The sequence below is a fragment of the Podarcis cretensis genome, assembly GCF_951804945.1.
Source record: "Podarcis cretensis genome assembly, chromosome: 16".
Taxonomy (NCBI): Eukaryota; Metazoa; Chordata; class Lepidosauria; order Squamata; family Lacertidae; genus Podarcis; species Podarcis cretensis.
In genome coordinates this window covers 44315979-44333542 of record NC_137186.1, presented here as the reverse complement: position 1 = coordinate 44333542, position 17564 = coordinate 44315979, and the positions used below count along the sequence as shown (strand labels likewise).

The following is a 17564-nucleotide window of genomic DNA, read 5'->3' as shown; positions in this document are numbered from 1 at the left end:
ATAGACCAAATATGGACAACTAGAAGGCTGGCACCTATGATTAGAAAAGTGGAAATCTGCCCAAAAACTTGCTCCGACCATAACGCTATGAAAATGGAATTAAGACTTACTCCAATCGGCTCCTTTAGATGGAAAATGAATGACACCCTATTAAGAGATCAGGAGATTGTGAAGAAGGCCCAAAAAACCTTGAAAGATTATTTTGAAATAAATTTGAATACTACGGTGGAAAGGAGAACAATCTGGGATGCAAGCAAAGCAGTTATGAGAGGGTTTCTGATACAACAGAACACGATAAAGAAAAGAATCTGGAATGGGAAAAAAGATAAGATTTTAGAGAAGATAAGAGATGGAGAGAAAAAGTTGAGATCTAAGCCAAAATCGAAGGAGATCTTGAGAGAAATTAAATTTTACCAAGCACAGTACGCGAAATTGATAAATCAAGAAGTTGAGTGGAAAATTAAACAAATGAAACAAAGATCATTTGAATCAGCTAACAAATGTGGGAAACTATTAGCATGGCAATTGAAAAAGAGACAAAAATTGAATACAGTCACCAATCTAGAGATTGAAGGGAAAGATATCCAGAAACCCGAAGAAATTAGGAAGTGTTTCCAGAGATATTTCAAAAAGCTCTATACTCAAGGGCCACAAGAGGAGAAGGAGATAGACCAATTTTTGAAAACAAATGGTTTATCAAAACTTGCCCAGGAAAAGAGAACAATCCTGAATCATAAAATAACACAACAAGAAATAGAGGGTGCCATCCAGAATATGCAACTAGGCAAATCTCCAGGTCCGGATGGGCTTACCTCCAAGTATTATAAGATATTGAAAGATTATTTGATACAACCATTAATGGAGGTATGCAATCAGATTTTGGAGGGGAAGAAGGCACCGGAATCGTGGAAAGAAGCCTTCATCACATTGATCCCTAAAGTGGAAACTGAAAAGACTCAACTTAAGAACTACCGTCCCATCTCACTCCTAAATGTGGATTACAAAATTTTTGCAGATATTTTGGCAAGTAGATTTTAAAAAGTATTAAATGAAGTAATTCACAAGGACCAGGCAGGCTTTCTCCCAGGAAGACATTTGTCTGATAATACTAGGAATATTATTGATATTTTGGAACTTTTGCAAACCAACATTAATACAAAATCAGTGTTAATTTTTGTTGATGCGGAGAAGGCCTTTGATAACATTTCTTGGAGGTTTATGAAGAAAAATTTGGAAGGGATGGGAGTGGGACGGGGGTTTGAAAATGGAATAGAGGCAATTTATTCAGAGCAGAAAGCTAGACTGATAGTAAACAATGTGGTGACAGAAGAATTTAAAATTGAAAAAGGAACACGACAAGGTTGCCCCCATCCCCTCTGTTATTTATTTCTGTTCTGGAGGTGCTTTTGAACATGATTAGGGAAGACCGGTTGGTACAAGGAATACAGGTCGGAGTGAAACAATTTAAATTGAAAGCTTTTGCAGATGATTTGGTTTTAACACTACAGGAGCCAGAATCTAGTACGAAGAGAGTGTTCGAATTAATTTATGAATTTGGTCGGGTAGCGGGGTTCAAACTGAACAAGCAAAAAACCAAGGTTTTGGAGAAAAATCTGACACCTTTGGAAATAGATGGGTTTCAGAAAGAGACAGAGTTAAATGTTGTTAAAAAGGTAAAATACCTAGGGGTAAATTTGTCTGCCAAAAATTTGAATCTATTTAAAGATAATTATGAAAAATGCTGGTCAGAAATTAAGAAAGATTTAGAGATCTGGTCAAGATTGAAACTTTCCTTGTTGGGTCGAATTGCAGCTATAAAGATGAATGTATTGCCAAAGATGTTATTTTTATTTCAGACCCTACAGATCGTGGACAGAGTGGAGTGTTTTGGGAAGTGGCAGAAAGATATTTCTAGGTTTGTCTGGCAGGGCAAAAAGCCCCGAATAAAATTTAAAATATTAACGGATGCAAAAGAGAGAGGGGGGTTTGCCCTGCCAGATTTAAGGTTATATTATGAAGCTGCGGCTTTCTGCTGGATGAAAGATTGGTTACTCCTTGAGAACACTGACGTCCTAGATCTGGAAGGGTATAATAATGTTTTTGGATGGCATGCATATTTGTGGTACGATAAGGTAAAGGTTCATAAAATGTTTAAAAACCATATTGTCAGGAAAGCTATATTTATGGTCTGGACAAAATACAAAGACTTATTGGAAGGTAAGACCCCAAGGTGGTTATCACCAGCGGAGGCCAAGGTTCGAAAAAACCCCAATATGGAGGCCGGATGGCCGAAATACTGGGAAATAATAGAAAAAATTGGAGATAATTGGAGGCTGCAGAGCTTTGAAAAATTAAAGAATAGGGTGCAAGACTGGTTTCATTATGCTCAAATTCAAGAGGTTTTTAAGTCAGACAAAAAAATAGGATTCCAGGTGGAAAAATCGAAATTAGAGACAGAACTGTTAGAACCTAAGACCAAGGCGCTTTCGAGAATGTATAACTTGCTGCTTAAATGGAACACCCAGGATGAGATAGTCAAATCAGCCATGATAAAATGGGCTCAGGATATTGGGTACAACATTATGTTAGAAGACTGGGAAAGGTTATTGTCAGGGAACTGACATCAGAGCGAAAAGCGGAGGCAGGGCTCCAGAGCGATGCCGGAGAGGGAACCAGTCGGGGGGAAGGAATTCAGAGTGACACCAATAGAGAGGAGATGGAGGAATCGGTGTCAGGGCTCCAAGACCCTTCAACCGAAACCAGCGGAGAGAGCGCTGGCACGCCCTTGCCATCCCCTTACTTGCACAGACGCGTTCCGCGCAGGGAACATAGGCGGAGACTTGGGGTCAAGCAGCTTTTATGCTGGAAGAGATTCAAGAAACGCCCACTTGCAGATTCTGCAAGTGACTAACAGGTCACGGAGGGCGAGCTCTAACCCTGAACATGTTTGAGCAAACCATCTAATCGAAGTGGAGGCAGTTTACGCACGAGTAACCACACTATACCATTACAGCAATCTGCCAGTCTCTTGCTGTTACTCGTGAGTAAGCAGTGGAAACATGAGCCGGACAGGAGGCGCCGGGGCAGCGGAGGCAGCTGCGGGGGCGCAGGACCTGGTGAAGAGGAACCAGGAGCTGGAACGGCATGTAGCACTGCTGATGGCGCGGCTGGACGAGAGGCGCACCCAGGACGCGCAGGTGAGACCCACCCCAGTGGCAAAGAAGGTGCCCGGACTGGTACACAAGTTTGGGGGAAAACCCCAAGAATATAATGGATTCCGGACAGAAATAGAGTACGCACTGCAGCTGCAGCATGATGATTTTGCTGACGAGGCGGCGCAAGTGGCTTATATCGTGGGGCATCTTGAGGGCAGCGCGAGGGAATGGGTTAGACCCCTAATGGCCGCGCATAACCCCGCCATGAAGGACGTCCGGAAGTTTTTTCAGGCGATGGACGCTATGTATTCCAGCCAATTGGGGGAGAGTGTGACCCACCGGGAGCTGATGAGATGTAAGCAGGGGGACCTTTCCGTTAGAGACTATTGGTCCCGCTTCGCGATGCTAATACACAGGCTCGAATGGGATATGGACAGCCCGCCCATACGAATGCTGTTTGAGGAGGGGTTGTCCCCAACCGTTAAAGATGAGCTCTCCTGCGCGCCCCGCCCGGAGACTATGGATCAGCTGACAAAATCTGCGCTGGCGATAGGCTCTCGCCAGGAAGCGCGCGCTTTGGAAAGGCGGGAAGGGAGAGGGGAGCGTTGCCCTGACTACCGCATTCCTGAGATGCCAAGGCAGCCTTCCAATGACGTGGTGCCAATGGAAATTGATGGGGCGCGCGCACGCGAGGTGCCGAGCGCCCACCAAATAGTCAAAAGGGAGGCAAAGGCTGGGAGAAACTCCAAGAAATGTTTCCTCTGCCAACGGCCAGGACACTTTGCCAGGGTCTGCCCACAAAGAAAGGCTTGGCAAGGGATGGTGGGGGCCGCTGGAAATGAGGGGGAGGGGGCAGAAGACAAGGTGCAGGAAAACGCCAGCGCTTGACTGCCCACAGGGGGGTGCAGCAGCCAAGCGAGCAACTAATTGAAGTGCCCCAACCGGACCCACCCAAGGTTTCTATAGCGATAGAGGTGACGCTAGAACTCCCAAATGGACACCCAGTCAAGGTGAAGGCAATGTTGGACTCAGGGAGCTCCTGTAATTTTTTTAGTAAGGAGTTTGCGCTGGAGCACCAGATCCACTTGCTGCCACTGGATTTCCCACTCCAAGTCAACACGATAGATGGCAGAGAGTTGCTAGGGGGAGAGGTGACACATCAAACCCCGCCAATGAGAATGAGTGTGTCCAGGCACACAGAAACCATAGCCTTTCATGTGGCCACACTGGCGGGACCCCCAATAATACTGGGGATGAGCTGGCTAGTGCTACATGATCCAGTGGTGGCGTGGCACCAACGCACGGTCACCTTCGGGTCAGCCCACTGTTTGGAACACTGTCTAGGAGGGGAGAAGCCCAGGGTGAGGTTGGCCAGAGCAGCAGCAACCACGCTGGAGCAGAAAGGGAAGGTGCCGCCACAGTACGCAGACTTACAAGAGGTCTTCAGCGAGAGGGAAGCGGACAGGCTGCCGCCACATAGGCCCTTCGACTGCCAAATCAACCTTCTCCCTGGGGCACAGCTGCCGGTGGGTAAGCTGTATGCCATGTCCGACAGAGAGATGCAGGAGTTGCGAGACTTTATAGACAAGAACTTGAAAAGGGGGTTTATAAGAGAATCTAAGGCAGTGGGGGGCAGCCCTGTGTTTTTTGTGGATAAGAAAAATACGGATCAGCTGAGGCTCATCGTGGACTTTCGAAAATTAAACCTGGTATCAGAACCCGTGACCTTCCCAATGCCCAGAATTGATGATATTCTGACCAGGGTAAGGAAGGGTAAGATTTTTACCAAGCTGGACCTTAGGGGGGCCTACAATCTGATTCGAATGAGAGAGGGGGACGAATGGAAAACTACCATGTTCACCCCCCTGGGGGCCTTTGAATATTTAGTTATGCCATTTGGATTACAGTCAGGCTCTGCCTGTTTTCAAAGCTTCATGCACCATGTGCTGGGTCCCCTGCTGTACAAGAACTGCGTAGCATTTCTGGACGACGTCCTGATCTATTCGGACAATGAAAAACAGCATGTCCAGGACGTCAGGGAAGTGCTGAAAAGGCTACGAGAGCACCAACTGTGGGTCAAGCTGGAAAAGTGCCAGTTTCACGCTAAGGAAGTGTAATTTCTGGGATACAGGTTGTCAGACAGAGGCCTAGCCATGGACCCCGGCAAGGTGCAGGCAGTGCTGGAATGGAAGGCTCCCAAAACCCGGAAGGATGTGCAGAGGTTCCTAGGGTTCAGCAACTTCTACCGGAAGTTCATCAAGAACTTCGCCCACTTAACCGCACCCATCACGGATTGTCTCAGTAGCAAAAAGAAGTTCGTCTGGACGGAAGGGGCCCAGCATGCCTTCGAGGGGCTAAAGCAGGCGTTTGCCTCGGAGGAACAGCTCCTGCACGTGGATCTGCAGAAACCGATGAGGCTAGAGACCGACGCGTCGGACAGAGCGATAGGATCGGTGTTGCTCCAGCCGGGACCGGCCCAAGACACATGGAGGCCATGCGCCTTCTTCTCAAGGAAGCTGAACGAATTGGAACAGAACTACACGGTGTATGATCGTGAACTGTTAGCTATTTATGCCGCGTTTCGCCAGTGGAGACATCTCCTGATAGGGGCTCAGCACAAGATCCAGGTTTGCACTGACCACAAGAACTTGGAATACTGGAGGACAGCGCGAGTGCTCAACCAGCGACAGATTCGGTGGGCACAGGAGTTCTCCAAGTTCTTCTTTGAGATCAAGTATGTGCCAGGGCAAGAGAACGTGAGAGCAGACGCGCTTTCACGGAAACCGGAGTACACGGAAGGAGGAAGACCACCGGACGCTCGACATGTGTTCCCTGAGGAACGATGGGTTTGTGGGGGGGGCGTTGGTTGGGAAACGAGAACTAACCGAGTTGATTCGCCAGGATGAATTTGCCCAAACCAGAATCAGGGAACTAAGGGAAAATGGGAGAGACCGGGGGGACTTCGAGGTAAGGGAAGGGTTACTGTATTACAAGGGAGCAATGTATGTGCCCGGGGGGGCCTTACGGGAAAGGGTGCTCCGACAACTTCACGACAACCCTACAGCGGGACACTTTGGGCAACACAAGACCATGTTACTGGTCACTAGGGAGTTTTGGTGGCCGAAGGTGAGGGAAGATGTACGAGAGTATGTACGAGGGTGTGACCGCTGCCAAAGAGCCAAGGGGGAGCGGGCAGCCCCGGCAGGGTTACTAGAACCCTTGCCCATGCCGGGGAGACCCTGGGAGGTGGTATCAATAGATTTCATGACAGATTTGCCCAAATCCAGAGGTAAGACAGCAGTCATGGTAGTAGTAGATCTGCTAACCAAGATGTGCCATTTTATAGCATGCTCTCATGCGGTGACAGCCGAGGAAACCGCACAACTGTTTGTTACTCACATCTTCAGGTTGCATGGAGCTCCTTCAAGGGTTATCTCTGATCGAGGGAAACAATTTACCTCGAGGTTCTGGAGGAAGCTTATGAGCTTATTGCAGGTGGAGGTGGGATTCTCGACGGCGAGGCACCCGGAAACTAACGGGCAGGCAGAGAGGGCGAACAGCATATTGCAGCAATATCTCCGCTGTTACGTCAACGTGAGGCAGAACGACTGGGTAGATAAGCTAGCACTGGCCGAGTTTGCGTATAACAATGCGGAGCATGTGTCCATGGGGATGAGCCCATTCTTGGCTAATTATGGGTGTCACCCCAGGGCCTTTCCCGGGAGGGGGGAGGAAGAGTGGAGCGTGCCCGCCGCAGAGCAGTTCGTGGAAGAAATGGAAGCACTGCACCAGCAGCTTAAGATGAATCTGGAAAGGGCCAAGGAAGAGTACAAGAGGCAAGCGGATAAACGTCGCCGGGAAGGGGAGACCATTAGGGTGGGGGACCGGGTGTGGTTATCCACTCAAGGATTGCCCTTCAAGGGTGGGTGTAAGAAACTCCGGCCGAAGCGGCTGGGGCCTTTCGAGGTGATACACCAAGTCAACCCGGTGGCATTCAGGCTCAAGTTGCCAGACAACATGAAAATCCACCCGGTATTTCATAGGTCACTGCTCTCGCCGTACCGAGGGGAGCGGAGAGTCCGGGAGGTAGGAGGAGAAGGGCTCAGACACCCACCACTGGAAGAGAAGGAACACCACCAGCAGATAATGGAGATCCTGGATTCGCGGTGGCGGGGCGGCAGGTGGAATACCTAGTAGCGTGGGAGGGGGAGCCCGAGTCAGAAAACACGTGGGTTCCAGAAGGGGAAATAGATGGTGGGTATCTAGTGGAAGAGTTCCACAACAGGTATCCGAGGAAGTCCAAACCTCTGGAGAGATTCTGGGAGGAGCAATTTGCCACCACCGATGATGAGGAGGAGGATTTTGTGGGTTTTCCAGAGTCGCCAGAGGAAGGAGGGGAGTCGTCAGGAGAGGAGGAATCAGATTGGGAAGCCCCTCCCATCAGAAACCGGGGTGGGTGGGAAGCGGGGTTTGAGTCCTCGGACGATGACGACAGCTCCTTTCGAGGGTTCCCTGCATCGTCGGCTGAAGGTGGGGACAAGGTCACGTCACCGGGTCAGGCCGGGGGTGGAGGGGGTCCTGGGGGGGAGGTGGATGTCAGGGAACTGACATCAGAGCGAAAAGCGGAGGCAGGGCTCCAGAGCGATGCCGGAGAGGGAACCAGTCGGGGGGAAGGAATTCAGAGTGACACCAATAGAGAGGAGATGGAGGAATCGGTGTCAGGGCTCCAAGACCCTTCAACCGAAACCAGCGGAGAGAGCGCTGGCACGCCCTTGCCATCCCCTTACTTGCGCAGAAGCGTTCCGCGCAGGGAACATAGGCGGAGACTTGGGGTCAAGCAGCTTTTATGCTGGAAGAGATTCAAGAAACGCCCACTGGCAGATTCTGCAAGTGACTAACAGGTCACGGAGGGTGAGCTCTAACCCTGAACATGTTTGAGCAAACCATCTAATCGAAGTGGAGGCAGTTTACGCACGAGTAACCACACTATACCATTACAGTTATGGACCACTGGAATGAAATTCACGGCATTTCCCTGAAGGAAAATATTATGAAAATGATATATAGGTGGTACATGACCCCAGTCAAACTTGCAAAAATATATCATCGGTCTGATAATAAATGTTGGAAATGTAAGGAGGCTGAAGGGACATTCTTTCATCTCTGGTGGACTTGTCCAAAAGTGAAGGCCTTCTGGGAAATGATCTATAATGAGTTAAAAAAGGTGTTTAGATACACCTTCCCTAAGAAACCAGAGGCCTTCCTCCTGGGCATTGTGGACCAAAAGGTGTTAAAGAAGGATAGAACTTTTTTTATGTATGCAACTACAGCAGCAAGAATACTCATTGCAAAATATTGGAAGATACAAGACCTTCCCACGCTGGAAGAGTGGCAGACGCAGTTGATGGACTATATGGAACTGGCTGAAATGACTGGCAGAATCCGAGATCTGGGAGAAGAGACAATGGAAGAGGACTGGAAGAAATTTAAGGACTATTTACAAAAACATTATAAGTTGTATGAATGTTAAGAATCTGCATGACTTGGAAATTTTAGCTCCTGCAATTAGATTAGGAAAATAGAAAGTTAAGTTGTAAGTAAGAAAAAGTTGAAATTTAAAGTTATTTTATGTATTATCTTAAGGTATAAATATTTGACAAAAGATACTTTAAATTTAGAAGTAAAATTTAGAAGTAAATAAGATACGAAACAAGGTAATAATTTGCTGATATGTTTATTGTAAAGAACGCAGGGTGAGGGAGATGTGGGGAAGTCCAGTTAGTAACCTAAAAATGTATTTTGAAAGTTGGATTGTTTTTCTTTCTTTTTTTTCTGGTTTGTCCTTCTTTTTCTTTTCTGTAGACTGAAAATGTAATAAAAATTTTAATAATAATAAAAAATTATTATTAATGATTATTATTATTATTAACTCAGGAGGAAGTACTATTCAGTGATCATGCCTGAAACCGCTGATCTCCCTTTTGGCACAGTCAGAATCTTATCTATTCCTGAAGCCATTGTGATGTCAGGGGGGCACATGAGGGCGGTTTGGCCAAATGGAGATGCCTAGCACACCCAATTCAGGCTGGGATCGAAGCGTGCAAGGCTGTTGCATCCTTCTCACACCTCCCTCCCTAAGCCGTTTGGGAGGCTGGGATCTGATCATAAAGTGGCACAGGGCTGGCTTGGGGAGGGTGGCATGAGCAGCACGCCCCCCCATGGGCCTGGGGCGCTCACCCTAGCAGCCCCCATGCTATGCCCCCCTGGATACCAGGGACTGAACCAGGGACTTGCTGAAGACATGCTCTGCAGCTGAGTTATGGCCTTTCCTGTGCCCCATACGCTGTGTCCCCATGAAGGTGTGCTAGAGAAGGGAGCAGCTAGAATCCCAAAAGCAACTATGATGGGGCAGAAAAGAAAACCGACTTGGATTGAACATTTCTAATGTAATCACTCCCTAGGGATGGTGAAGATATTTGGTTTGGCTTCCATTAAAATGTAAACCTTCCTAAATTTACGCTCCTGAAAAAATATGCATACCAAGCACAGCTCTCTGTCAAAATACTAAATGCATATATTAATGAAAGTAATACTAAAAATCTCAGCAGAATGATTAGAGTGCTGGACTTGGACTTGGAAAAACAGCCCCTGCTCAGTCATGAAGCTCACTGGGTGACCTCGGGGCAGAGGATAAAATAGGGAGAGGGAGAATTGTGTGTGCCGCCTTGAGCTGCTTCAAGGGAAGGTGGAGTATAAAAGTAATCATAAACTTTAAAAATACGTTATATCAGAGAAAATTGCTTGAAAAGATTTGTAAAGGTAAAGGTAAAGGACTTTTACAACTAAACGACTAAACAACAAGGAGTCTCAAAGCAGCTAACATTGTCCTTTCCCTTCCTCCCCCACAACAAACATTCTGTGAGGTGAGTGGGGCTGAGAGACTTCAGACAAGTGTGACTGGCCCAAGGTCACCCAGCAGCTGCATGTGGAGGAATCATAGAATCATGGAGTTGGAAGAGACCACAAGGGCCATCGAGCCCAACCCCCTGCCAAGCAGGAAACACCATCAGAGCACTCCTGACATATGGTTGTCAAGCCTCTGCTTAAAGACCTCCAAAGAAGGAGACTCCACCACACTCCTTGGCAGCAAATTCCACTGTCGAACAGCTCTTACTGTCAGGAAGTTCTTCCTAATGTTTAGGTGGAATCTTCTTTCTTGTAGTTTGGAACCATTGCTCCGTGTCCGCTTCTCTGGAGCAGCAGAAAACAACCTTTCTCCCTCCTCTATGTGACATCCTTTTATATCTTTGAACATGGCTATCATATCACCCCTTAACCTCCTCTTCTCCAGGCTAAACATGCCCAGCTCCCTTAGCCATTCCTCATAAGGCATCATTTCCAGGCCTTTGACCATTTTGGTTGCCCTCCTCTGGACACGTTCCAGTTTGTCAGTGTCCTTCTTGAACTGTGGTGCCCAGAACTGGAGACAGTACTCCAGGTGAGGTCTGACCAGAGCAGAATACAGTGGCACTATTACTTCCCTTGATCTAGATGCTATACTCCTATTGATGCAGCCCAGAATTGCATTGGCTTTTTTAGCTGCCGCCTCACACTGTTGGCTCATGTCAAGTTTGTGGTCAACCAAGACTCCTAGATCCTTTTCACATGTACTGTTCTCAAGCCAGGTGTCACCCATCTTGTATTTGTGCCTCTCATTTTTTTTTTTTTTTTTTTTGCCCAAGTGCAATACTTTACATTTCTCCCTGTAAAAATTTATCTTGTTTGTTTTGGCCCAGTTCTCTAATCTGTCAAGGTCGTTTTGAAGTGTGATCCTGTCCTCTGGGGTGTTAGCCACCCCTCCCAGTTTGGTGTCATCTGCAAATTTGATCAGGATGCCCTTGAGTCCATCATCCAAGTCGTTGATAAAGATGTTTCCTCTGTGTTTCCTCTGCTGAATCATTTGCTCCAAATTCTTCAGGTCGGGCATTGTTTTCTTTATTGGAGAAGACTGAGGCAAAGAAGGCATTGAGGAGTTCAGCCCTTTCTGTGTCCCCTGTTTGCATTTCACCATCTTCTCCTCTGAGTGACTCCACTGTTTCTTTGTTCTTCCTTTTGCTACGAACATACCAATAAAAGCCTTTTTTGTTGCTTTTAACCTCTCTAGCAAGCCTGAGTTCATTCTGTGCTTTAGCTTTTCTGACTTTGTGTCTACACGTGCTGGCTGTTTGTTTGAATTCCTCTTTGGTGGTTTCCCCCCTTTTCCATTTTTTGTACACATCCTTTTTTAATCTTAACTCAATTAAAAGTTCTTTAGATAGCCACCCTGGCTTCTTTAGGCACCTTCCATGTTTCCGTCTCATTGGTATTGCCTGAAGTTGTGGTTTTACTATCTCCCTCTTAACAAACTCCCAGCCATTCATGGAGTCGCAAACCCAGTTCACCACAATATGAGTCTACCGCTCTTAACCATTCTCACTGATAACTCTTATGGGGATCATAGAAAGGGAGGGCAAATATTCACAGCAGTGGCTGCAACACTTTTCAGAGAGAACCTTGTGCTCCCCAAATGTCACAGGGGGACAAGAAAGCTCCAATAAATTGGCTGGCCATAATATCAAAGTGCAAAGCAGTTAATCTCATACCCCACTGCCTTCCAAGTCTGTCCAGAAACTTGGGAGAGTGTTTGAGTTCTCACCAGGAAGCAGGGTGGTGCTCTAAAGAGTAGGCACCCCACCTGATGGCAGCAACCCTGAAGTGAAGTTACAACTGGCTCTGTATTTATTATGCAGAAGTCTATGCTTTTGAATATCGTTTTTCCACTGTATTTATTTATTTTGCAGAAGGGATTTCTCCTAGTTCACTCCACCTCAACCCATCCAGACTCAGGTTCACTTAAGGTGGCAACTTAGGCATATCTCCCTCTGTCCCACGACACTCTCCCTCCCTCCCTCTCTCCCTCCCTCCCTCTCACTCACACACACCGCAGAAATTTGTGTAATATTTGCACAAGCTAACTTATAGAAATAGATGCTAATTTGTTTATTTACATAAAGGCCATTGTGGGCTAACCTGCCTTTCTCCAGTTTGCTCTAGGGATGTTGGGAACCATGGGAAATGTATTTTCACTTGTTCCCAGGGTCCCTAGATATTGTCAGCAGCATCTGGATCCTAATGGAGACCCAGACATGGGGCTTCCTCATTGTCATTGCTTCATTTGGGGTCCTTGAAAATGCATTGGGGGACTTCCAGGTTAGCGCCATCAGCTAATGGCGGATTCCCTCTGATTCGGAGGGACCAGCTCCGTGAAAATCAGGTCTGCACTGCTACGGCGAAGCGGGGACCCTACAGGAATCACAGGCAGGTGAAGCCTGTGAACGTGGGACTCGGCGGGCACCCTTTGCGCCCCCCCAAATCGCAAGGAAACCCGTTTACGGGCTTCAGAGCGGAACGGGGTGAGTGGTGCGGTGCTGTGAGTCAACTGCTCTTTTCACGGAGCAAAGCCGCATAGCCGTTGCTGGAGAGCGCTGACTTTTTCTTGTGGACAATTGGATTTTAAACAACAACCCGTGAGTAGAACAGAAATTGGGCTTTTAAAATATTTTTAAATTGGCACCGATCGGGGAAGGTCTAAACAGGAAGTCCACCTCCCCTTTCTGTAAATAAACTGAAGCAAAGAATATGTTAACTAAGGTCGTGGAGAGTCTTACCTAAAGGATTAAAACTCCACTGATTGAAACTACTATCAATACTCTTTTCGGAAGCAGGGAAACCTGCAGGAGAAGGTTAAAATTTAGGAACTGAAGCGCCACTTCCCTAAACCCGGGAGCGGTCTGAAGGTGAATTGATAAATCTGACAGCTACCTGTCAAGATATAAAAGAAGGACTTTGTTGCTATTGTCTGTTTCTGTGTACAAAAAGAAGGAAGGTAATTTGAATTGCTACAATTTTACGTCTGGGACTTTTGGGATCGTGCTGGAAGGAGCGAATGGAAACTGTGTCCCTCTAGAGGGAGCTTTTGGATATTGTTGCAAGAATGCAGCTGGGCTAAAGATAAAGGCTCTGAGAAATCAGCTTTGACCTTGGATATTTTTAAGGATGGCGGTTGAGAAGGAAGTTGCGTCTGAATTGAACAGGACATTTTATCTGCTGGGAAAGCTGCAAGAACAGATAAATGTTATGGCTACTAATGTTGAAACTCTGGGAACAAAAGTGGGCATCGGCAAAGAGGTTGACAGGAACCCGGCACAGGAGTCTATCTTAATTGAACAAATTGGAGAACCAGAGAAGGAGAAAGTTGCTGCTGTGAAAGTGATGCAAGGGGGAGCTGTAACCCTACAGAGGCAAATGTTGGATTATAACTTGAGGCCCTATATGACTGCTACTAGGAGAAGCCAGTCTTTGGAGGTGAGAGCCTGGCTTGGGGTGGAAAATGAGGGATGGAGAGATCACCCTATGTGGGGATCGGGTAGCTTTTGGGATGTGAATCTGAGCCAGGTGGAGATTGGAGTCTTTGGGGCCTTTGGATTTGGAAGGAGTGTGAAACAAGATTTGGAATATTCTATGGGCCCTACCTTCAACTATGGAAGCCTGGCAAATTTGCTAAGAAGGAATATGACTACTGTTGGGTTGGAGCTCCCCCGAGATTTGTCTTTTAACACCAAAGACTATCAAAAAGATCGGCAGAGGGGACATGAAAGAGAGCTAAGAGCCTCGGACTTAAGATTTCCGGGTTGGTGGACTTTTATTGATGGAACTGTTGGTAGGGGCCGAGACCGGGGAGGGGAGTTGGTGAAAGAAAAATTGGGAATCTAAAGTGTATATCTTTTTTCTTTTTTTTCTTTTAATGAGAGATAGGAAAATCGTGGAATGGAATTTCTATGATCTCAGGGGAAACGTCTTAAGAGAATAAGTTCAGATATATAAGTTTTAAATGAGAAATAAGATTAAATAAAGTAAAAGTGGATGGCTAATTGGTAAAAGAGAGAATGGAAAATTACAGTATATTAAGATAAGTTATAAGGATAAAAACAAGGATGAAGGATTTGCTGAAATATCTATTTGAAGTAGAATACAAAGAGGGGAGGTGTGAGGAGGTCAAGGAAATAAGTTAAGAAAGGGAACTATATTAAGGTTGGTTTTTTTGATTGTATTTTTTTTCTTTCTTTCTTTTTTCTTTTTGGCTGTTTTTTGCTTTTTTATCTCTTTATTTTACTTTTCTTTTGGATATGTTGTGTTTCTGTATTTTGTGTTCCTTTTTGTAATTTTTTTTTGAAAATTTGAATAAATATTATTTGAAAAAAAGAAAGAAAAAGAAAATGCATTGGGGAGAGAGTGGGACTTGCGTGAAGGGTTTGGCCTTGGGGAGGCTTTACTTTTTATGTCTGGAAAAAGAACATTTGCAGCCTTAGCTCATTCTGGATTCTGCTGGGGTCGAATGGAGAGCAATGAAAGACACTGAATCATAGAATCGTAGAGATGGAAGGGGCCAAAAGGGTCATCCAGTCCAATCTCCTGCAATACAACAAGAAGAAAGCAGCTTAAATTTTGGGTGCTTCTGAACACCAGGAATGCTTGAGAGAGCCCTTGACTGCACAACGCCCCCCCCCCGCTTGCCTGATTGAAGCAAGTTCAGAGCTGCCTCATGCGACCTGTTGCATTTCTTCCCCCCACTTCAGATCATAGACCTCACGACAGAGCTGTCAGATGAACGCTTGAAAGGTGATGTTGCCTGTCAGGTCCTGGAAGGTGAACGAGCTGAAAGACTGAGAGGGTCAAGAGAGGTCAGAGAGCTGCAGGTATGTGCCCAATGGGAGGGCTGGGGGGGCAGCGAGATGGAACTTGTATGTTGGGTCTTTGCACAATTTCTCCACAGGACATGGAGGAAAAGCAACCTGTTCACCCAAACAGCCCTGGCAGGGCCAGCCCAAGACATTTTGCAGACCCTCCCCTTGGGATGTCCATTTATACATTGTTGGAGAAAGAAGATATGTTTGCATGACATTTAAAAATCCAGAGTGGAAAGCTGCTCTTTAATGCTGAATTGGAACAAACAGCAATTTTGGTTTTCTACAGATTGCCATTTGCTCTGATTCAGCGGTAAAGAACAGGTTTTTGCAAGGAAATCTCAGACATGGCACCTTAAAGCCCTGACCTTTGCCTAGAAACATGGCACAAAAGGAAGTCTGTATGAACCCCCAGTCATAATAATTTTAAAGTCCCATCACTTACTATTTCCAGCATCTGACAAGCCACTTGGAAACCAGGCTCCTCTCCTATATGCTGCTGGGGGCAGGGAATCAATTTTATGCTTGATGTTCAAAGAGGGAGTAGAACTTCCCTGGGAATGGTGCTCTATAGTGCTGGTGCACTTCCAAGAAGTCTTGATCCAGATAAAGGTCAAAGCCTTATCTGCTGATCTTAGGGGCTCAACTGAGAAAGCCAGTGTCATGAGCTGGCAAGACACCAAGGAAAGGGAGGCGGATCCCAGTGAGGGGTGCAGCCATGTTTGGTGCACAGCTGAAGAGGGGAGATTGGGGACTTAGGAGGTACTCATGGGGCTTCAGAGGATGTTGAGTGGCTAGTGGACAATTCACAGGAGCCAGGGGATGAAACACATCACCAGAACCAGAGGTACTCCCATAATCACAGATACGGCAGGCTCTGGAAACAGCAGAAAGTGCACTCAAGGAAACTAAAGCAGGCAAGGGAACACAGCCCAACTCACTAGTGGACCAGATGAAGATCATGTTAGGTCCGGAAGGAGGTTGTGGGCACTCAGCTGGATGAGGCTCAGGGCAGGTGAAGATCATATTCTTTGTCAAGTGGAGAGGCACAGGGAAGCAATCCAGAGACTCTCTGTTTGCTCAGTTTTCTCTGTTTTCTCTGTTGATGAACCATGGCTTGGCTGCTTCAGGGAACTCCACTGGACGGTGACTTTGGGACTGACCTTGCATGTGTAATAGAGACTTGGTTGGATGAAGCAGATGGGTCTGTTCTTGCTGCTGCTTGTCCACCAGGTTTCTTTTACGCACAGCAACCCAGGTCATGTGAGCGGGGAGGGGGGATTGCAGTGACTTTTAGGAAGTCATTAGTTTACACCAGACATCCTATTGGGAAGACCCAGTTTTCTGAGTGCATGCTCTGGAAGTTGGGCAATAGGGGCAGTACAGGATTCCTTTTAGTGTAATGACCTCCCCACTGCACCAAGGATCCCCTGGCCGAGCTGCTTCAGGTCATTGCGTATGTTCTCCTGGAGACATCTAGTTTGGTTTTTCTAGGGGGTTTTAACATCCATGCCAACATGACCTTACAAGGGGCCACTCGGGACTTCATGGAAAACATGACCTCCATGGGGCTGTCCCTGAATAAGTTTGGCCCAACTCATAGTCGTGGATATGCCTCAGACCTGGTGTTCACCTCTATGGATGTGGGTGACACTGAGTAAAAGTGAAACTAAAGAAGTGCCATGGTTGGATCACTTCCTGGTGCAACTGGACTTCTCTGTGACCCTTCCCCTCTGCAGGGAGGTGGGACCGATTTGGATGGTCCGCCCCTGCCACTTAATGGATCCAAATGGTTTCCAGAGACTGGTAGGGGAAGTTTTATCCCATGTTGATGGCCTTTCAGCTGATTCCCTGGTGGCCCGCTGGAATGCGGAGCTAACCAGGGCTATCGACTGTCTAGTTCCGATTGCACGGAGCCCGGACAGCCCCGTGGTTTTCTCCAGGGCTGAGGGTGATGAAATAATCACTTTGAGATGGTTAGAACGGCGGTGGCAGACTCTCACTCTGTGTTTTTTAAAAAAATAATTTTATTGGATTTTTACAATTTTATAGTCACTCAAACAACACAATGTAACATTTATCATATAATGTAAAAGAAAAAGACACCCCACTCCACCATGACTTCCCTGAACTTCGCCTTCTGGTTCATTAAATATTTACTACTTCTGCTTAATTATTATCTTATTTTTATATTCATATACCTTAATGCTCTTAATTTCTTTTCAGTTTTAATGTCAAAATTTCTTTCATAATTACATCTTACATTTCAGTTTTGTTCCATGTTATCCTTACTGCTAGTGAGTCCATTTCTTTACAGTATTTTTGTAAATACAACATAAAGGGTTCCCAGTTGTCAGAGCTGCCCGAGGTCCCAGCTCACAAAGGACCAACGCCAGTTCTTGTTATATACAAAAGTCTTTATTGAAGATCAGTTTCGATTTCAAAGCCGCGGCGCGCAGCTCTACGTCTTGGAGTCTGGACCGCTGAAGCTCCGTCTGAATCTCCACCCCCCCCAGACACCAGTTTAAGACTCTAGCCTTGCTCCACCTCTTCCTTTGCTCTTTCCTCCTCTGGGTCCGCCTGTTCGCTGGGGTCTTGCCCTTTCTAGACTCTTCTGACGCTGAAT

The 17564-nt window shown here is 46.6% G+C and overlaps 1 protein-coding gene across 1 annotated transcript in view; it reads left to right on the top strand.

Moving 5' to 3' along the window:
• MYO18B (myosin XVIIIB) overlaps nucleotides 1-17564 on the top strand; it is a 303099-nt gene that overhangs the window by 139835 nt on the left and 145700 nt on the right. The window contains exon 27 of the mRNA XM_079957728.1: nucleotides 14831-14950. Coding sequence (XP_079813854.1) covers nucleotides 14831-14950 — 120 coding nt within the window. The remainder of the gene's footprint in view (nucleotides 1-14830; nucleotides 14951-17564) is intronic.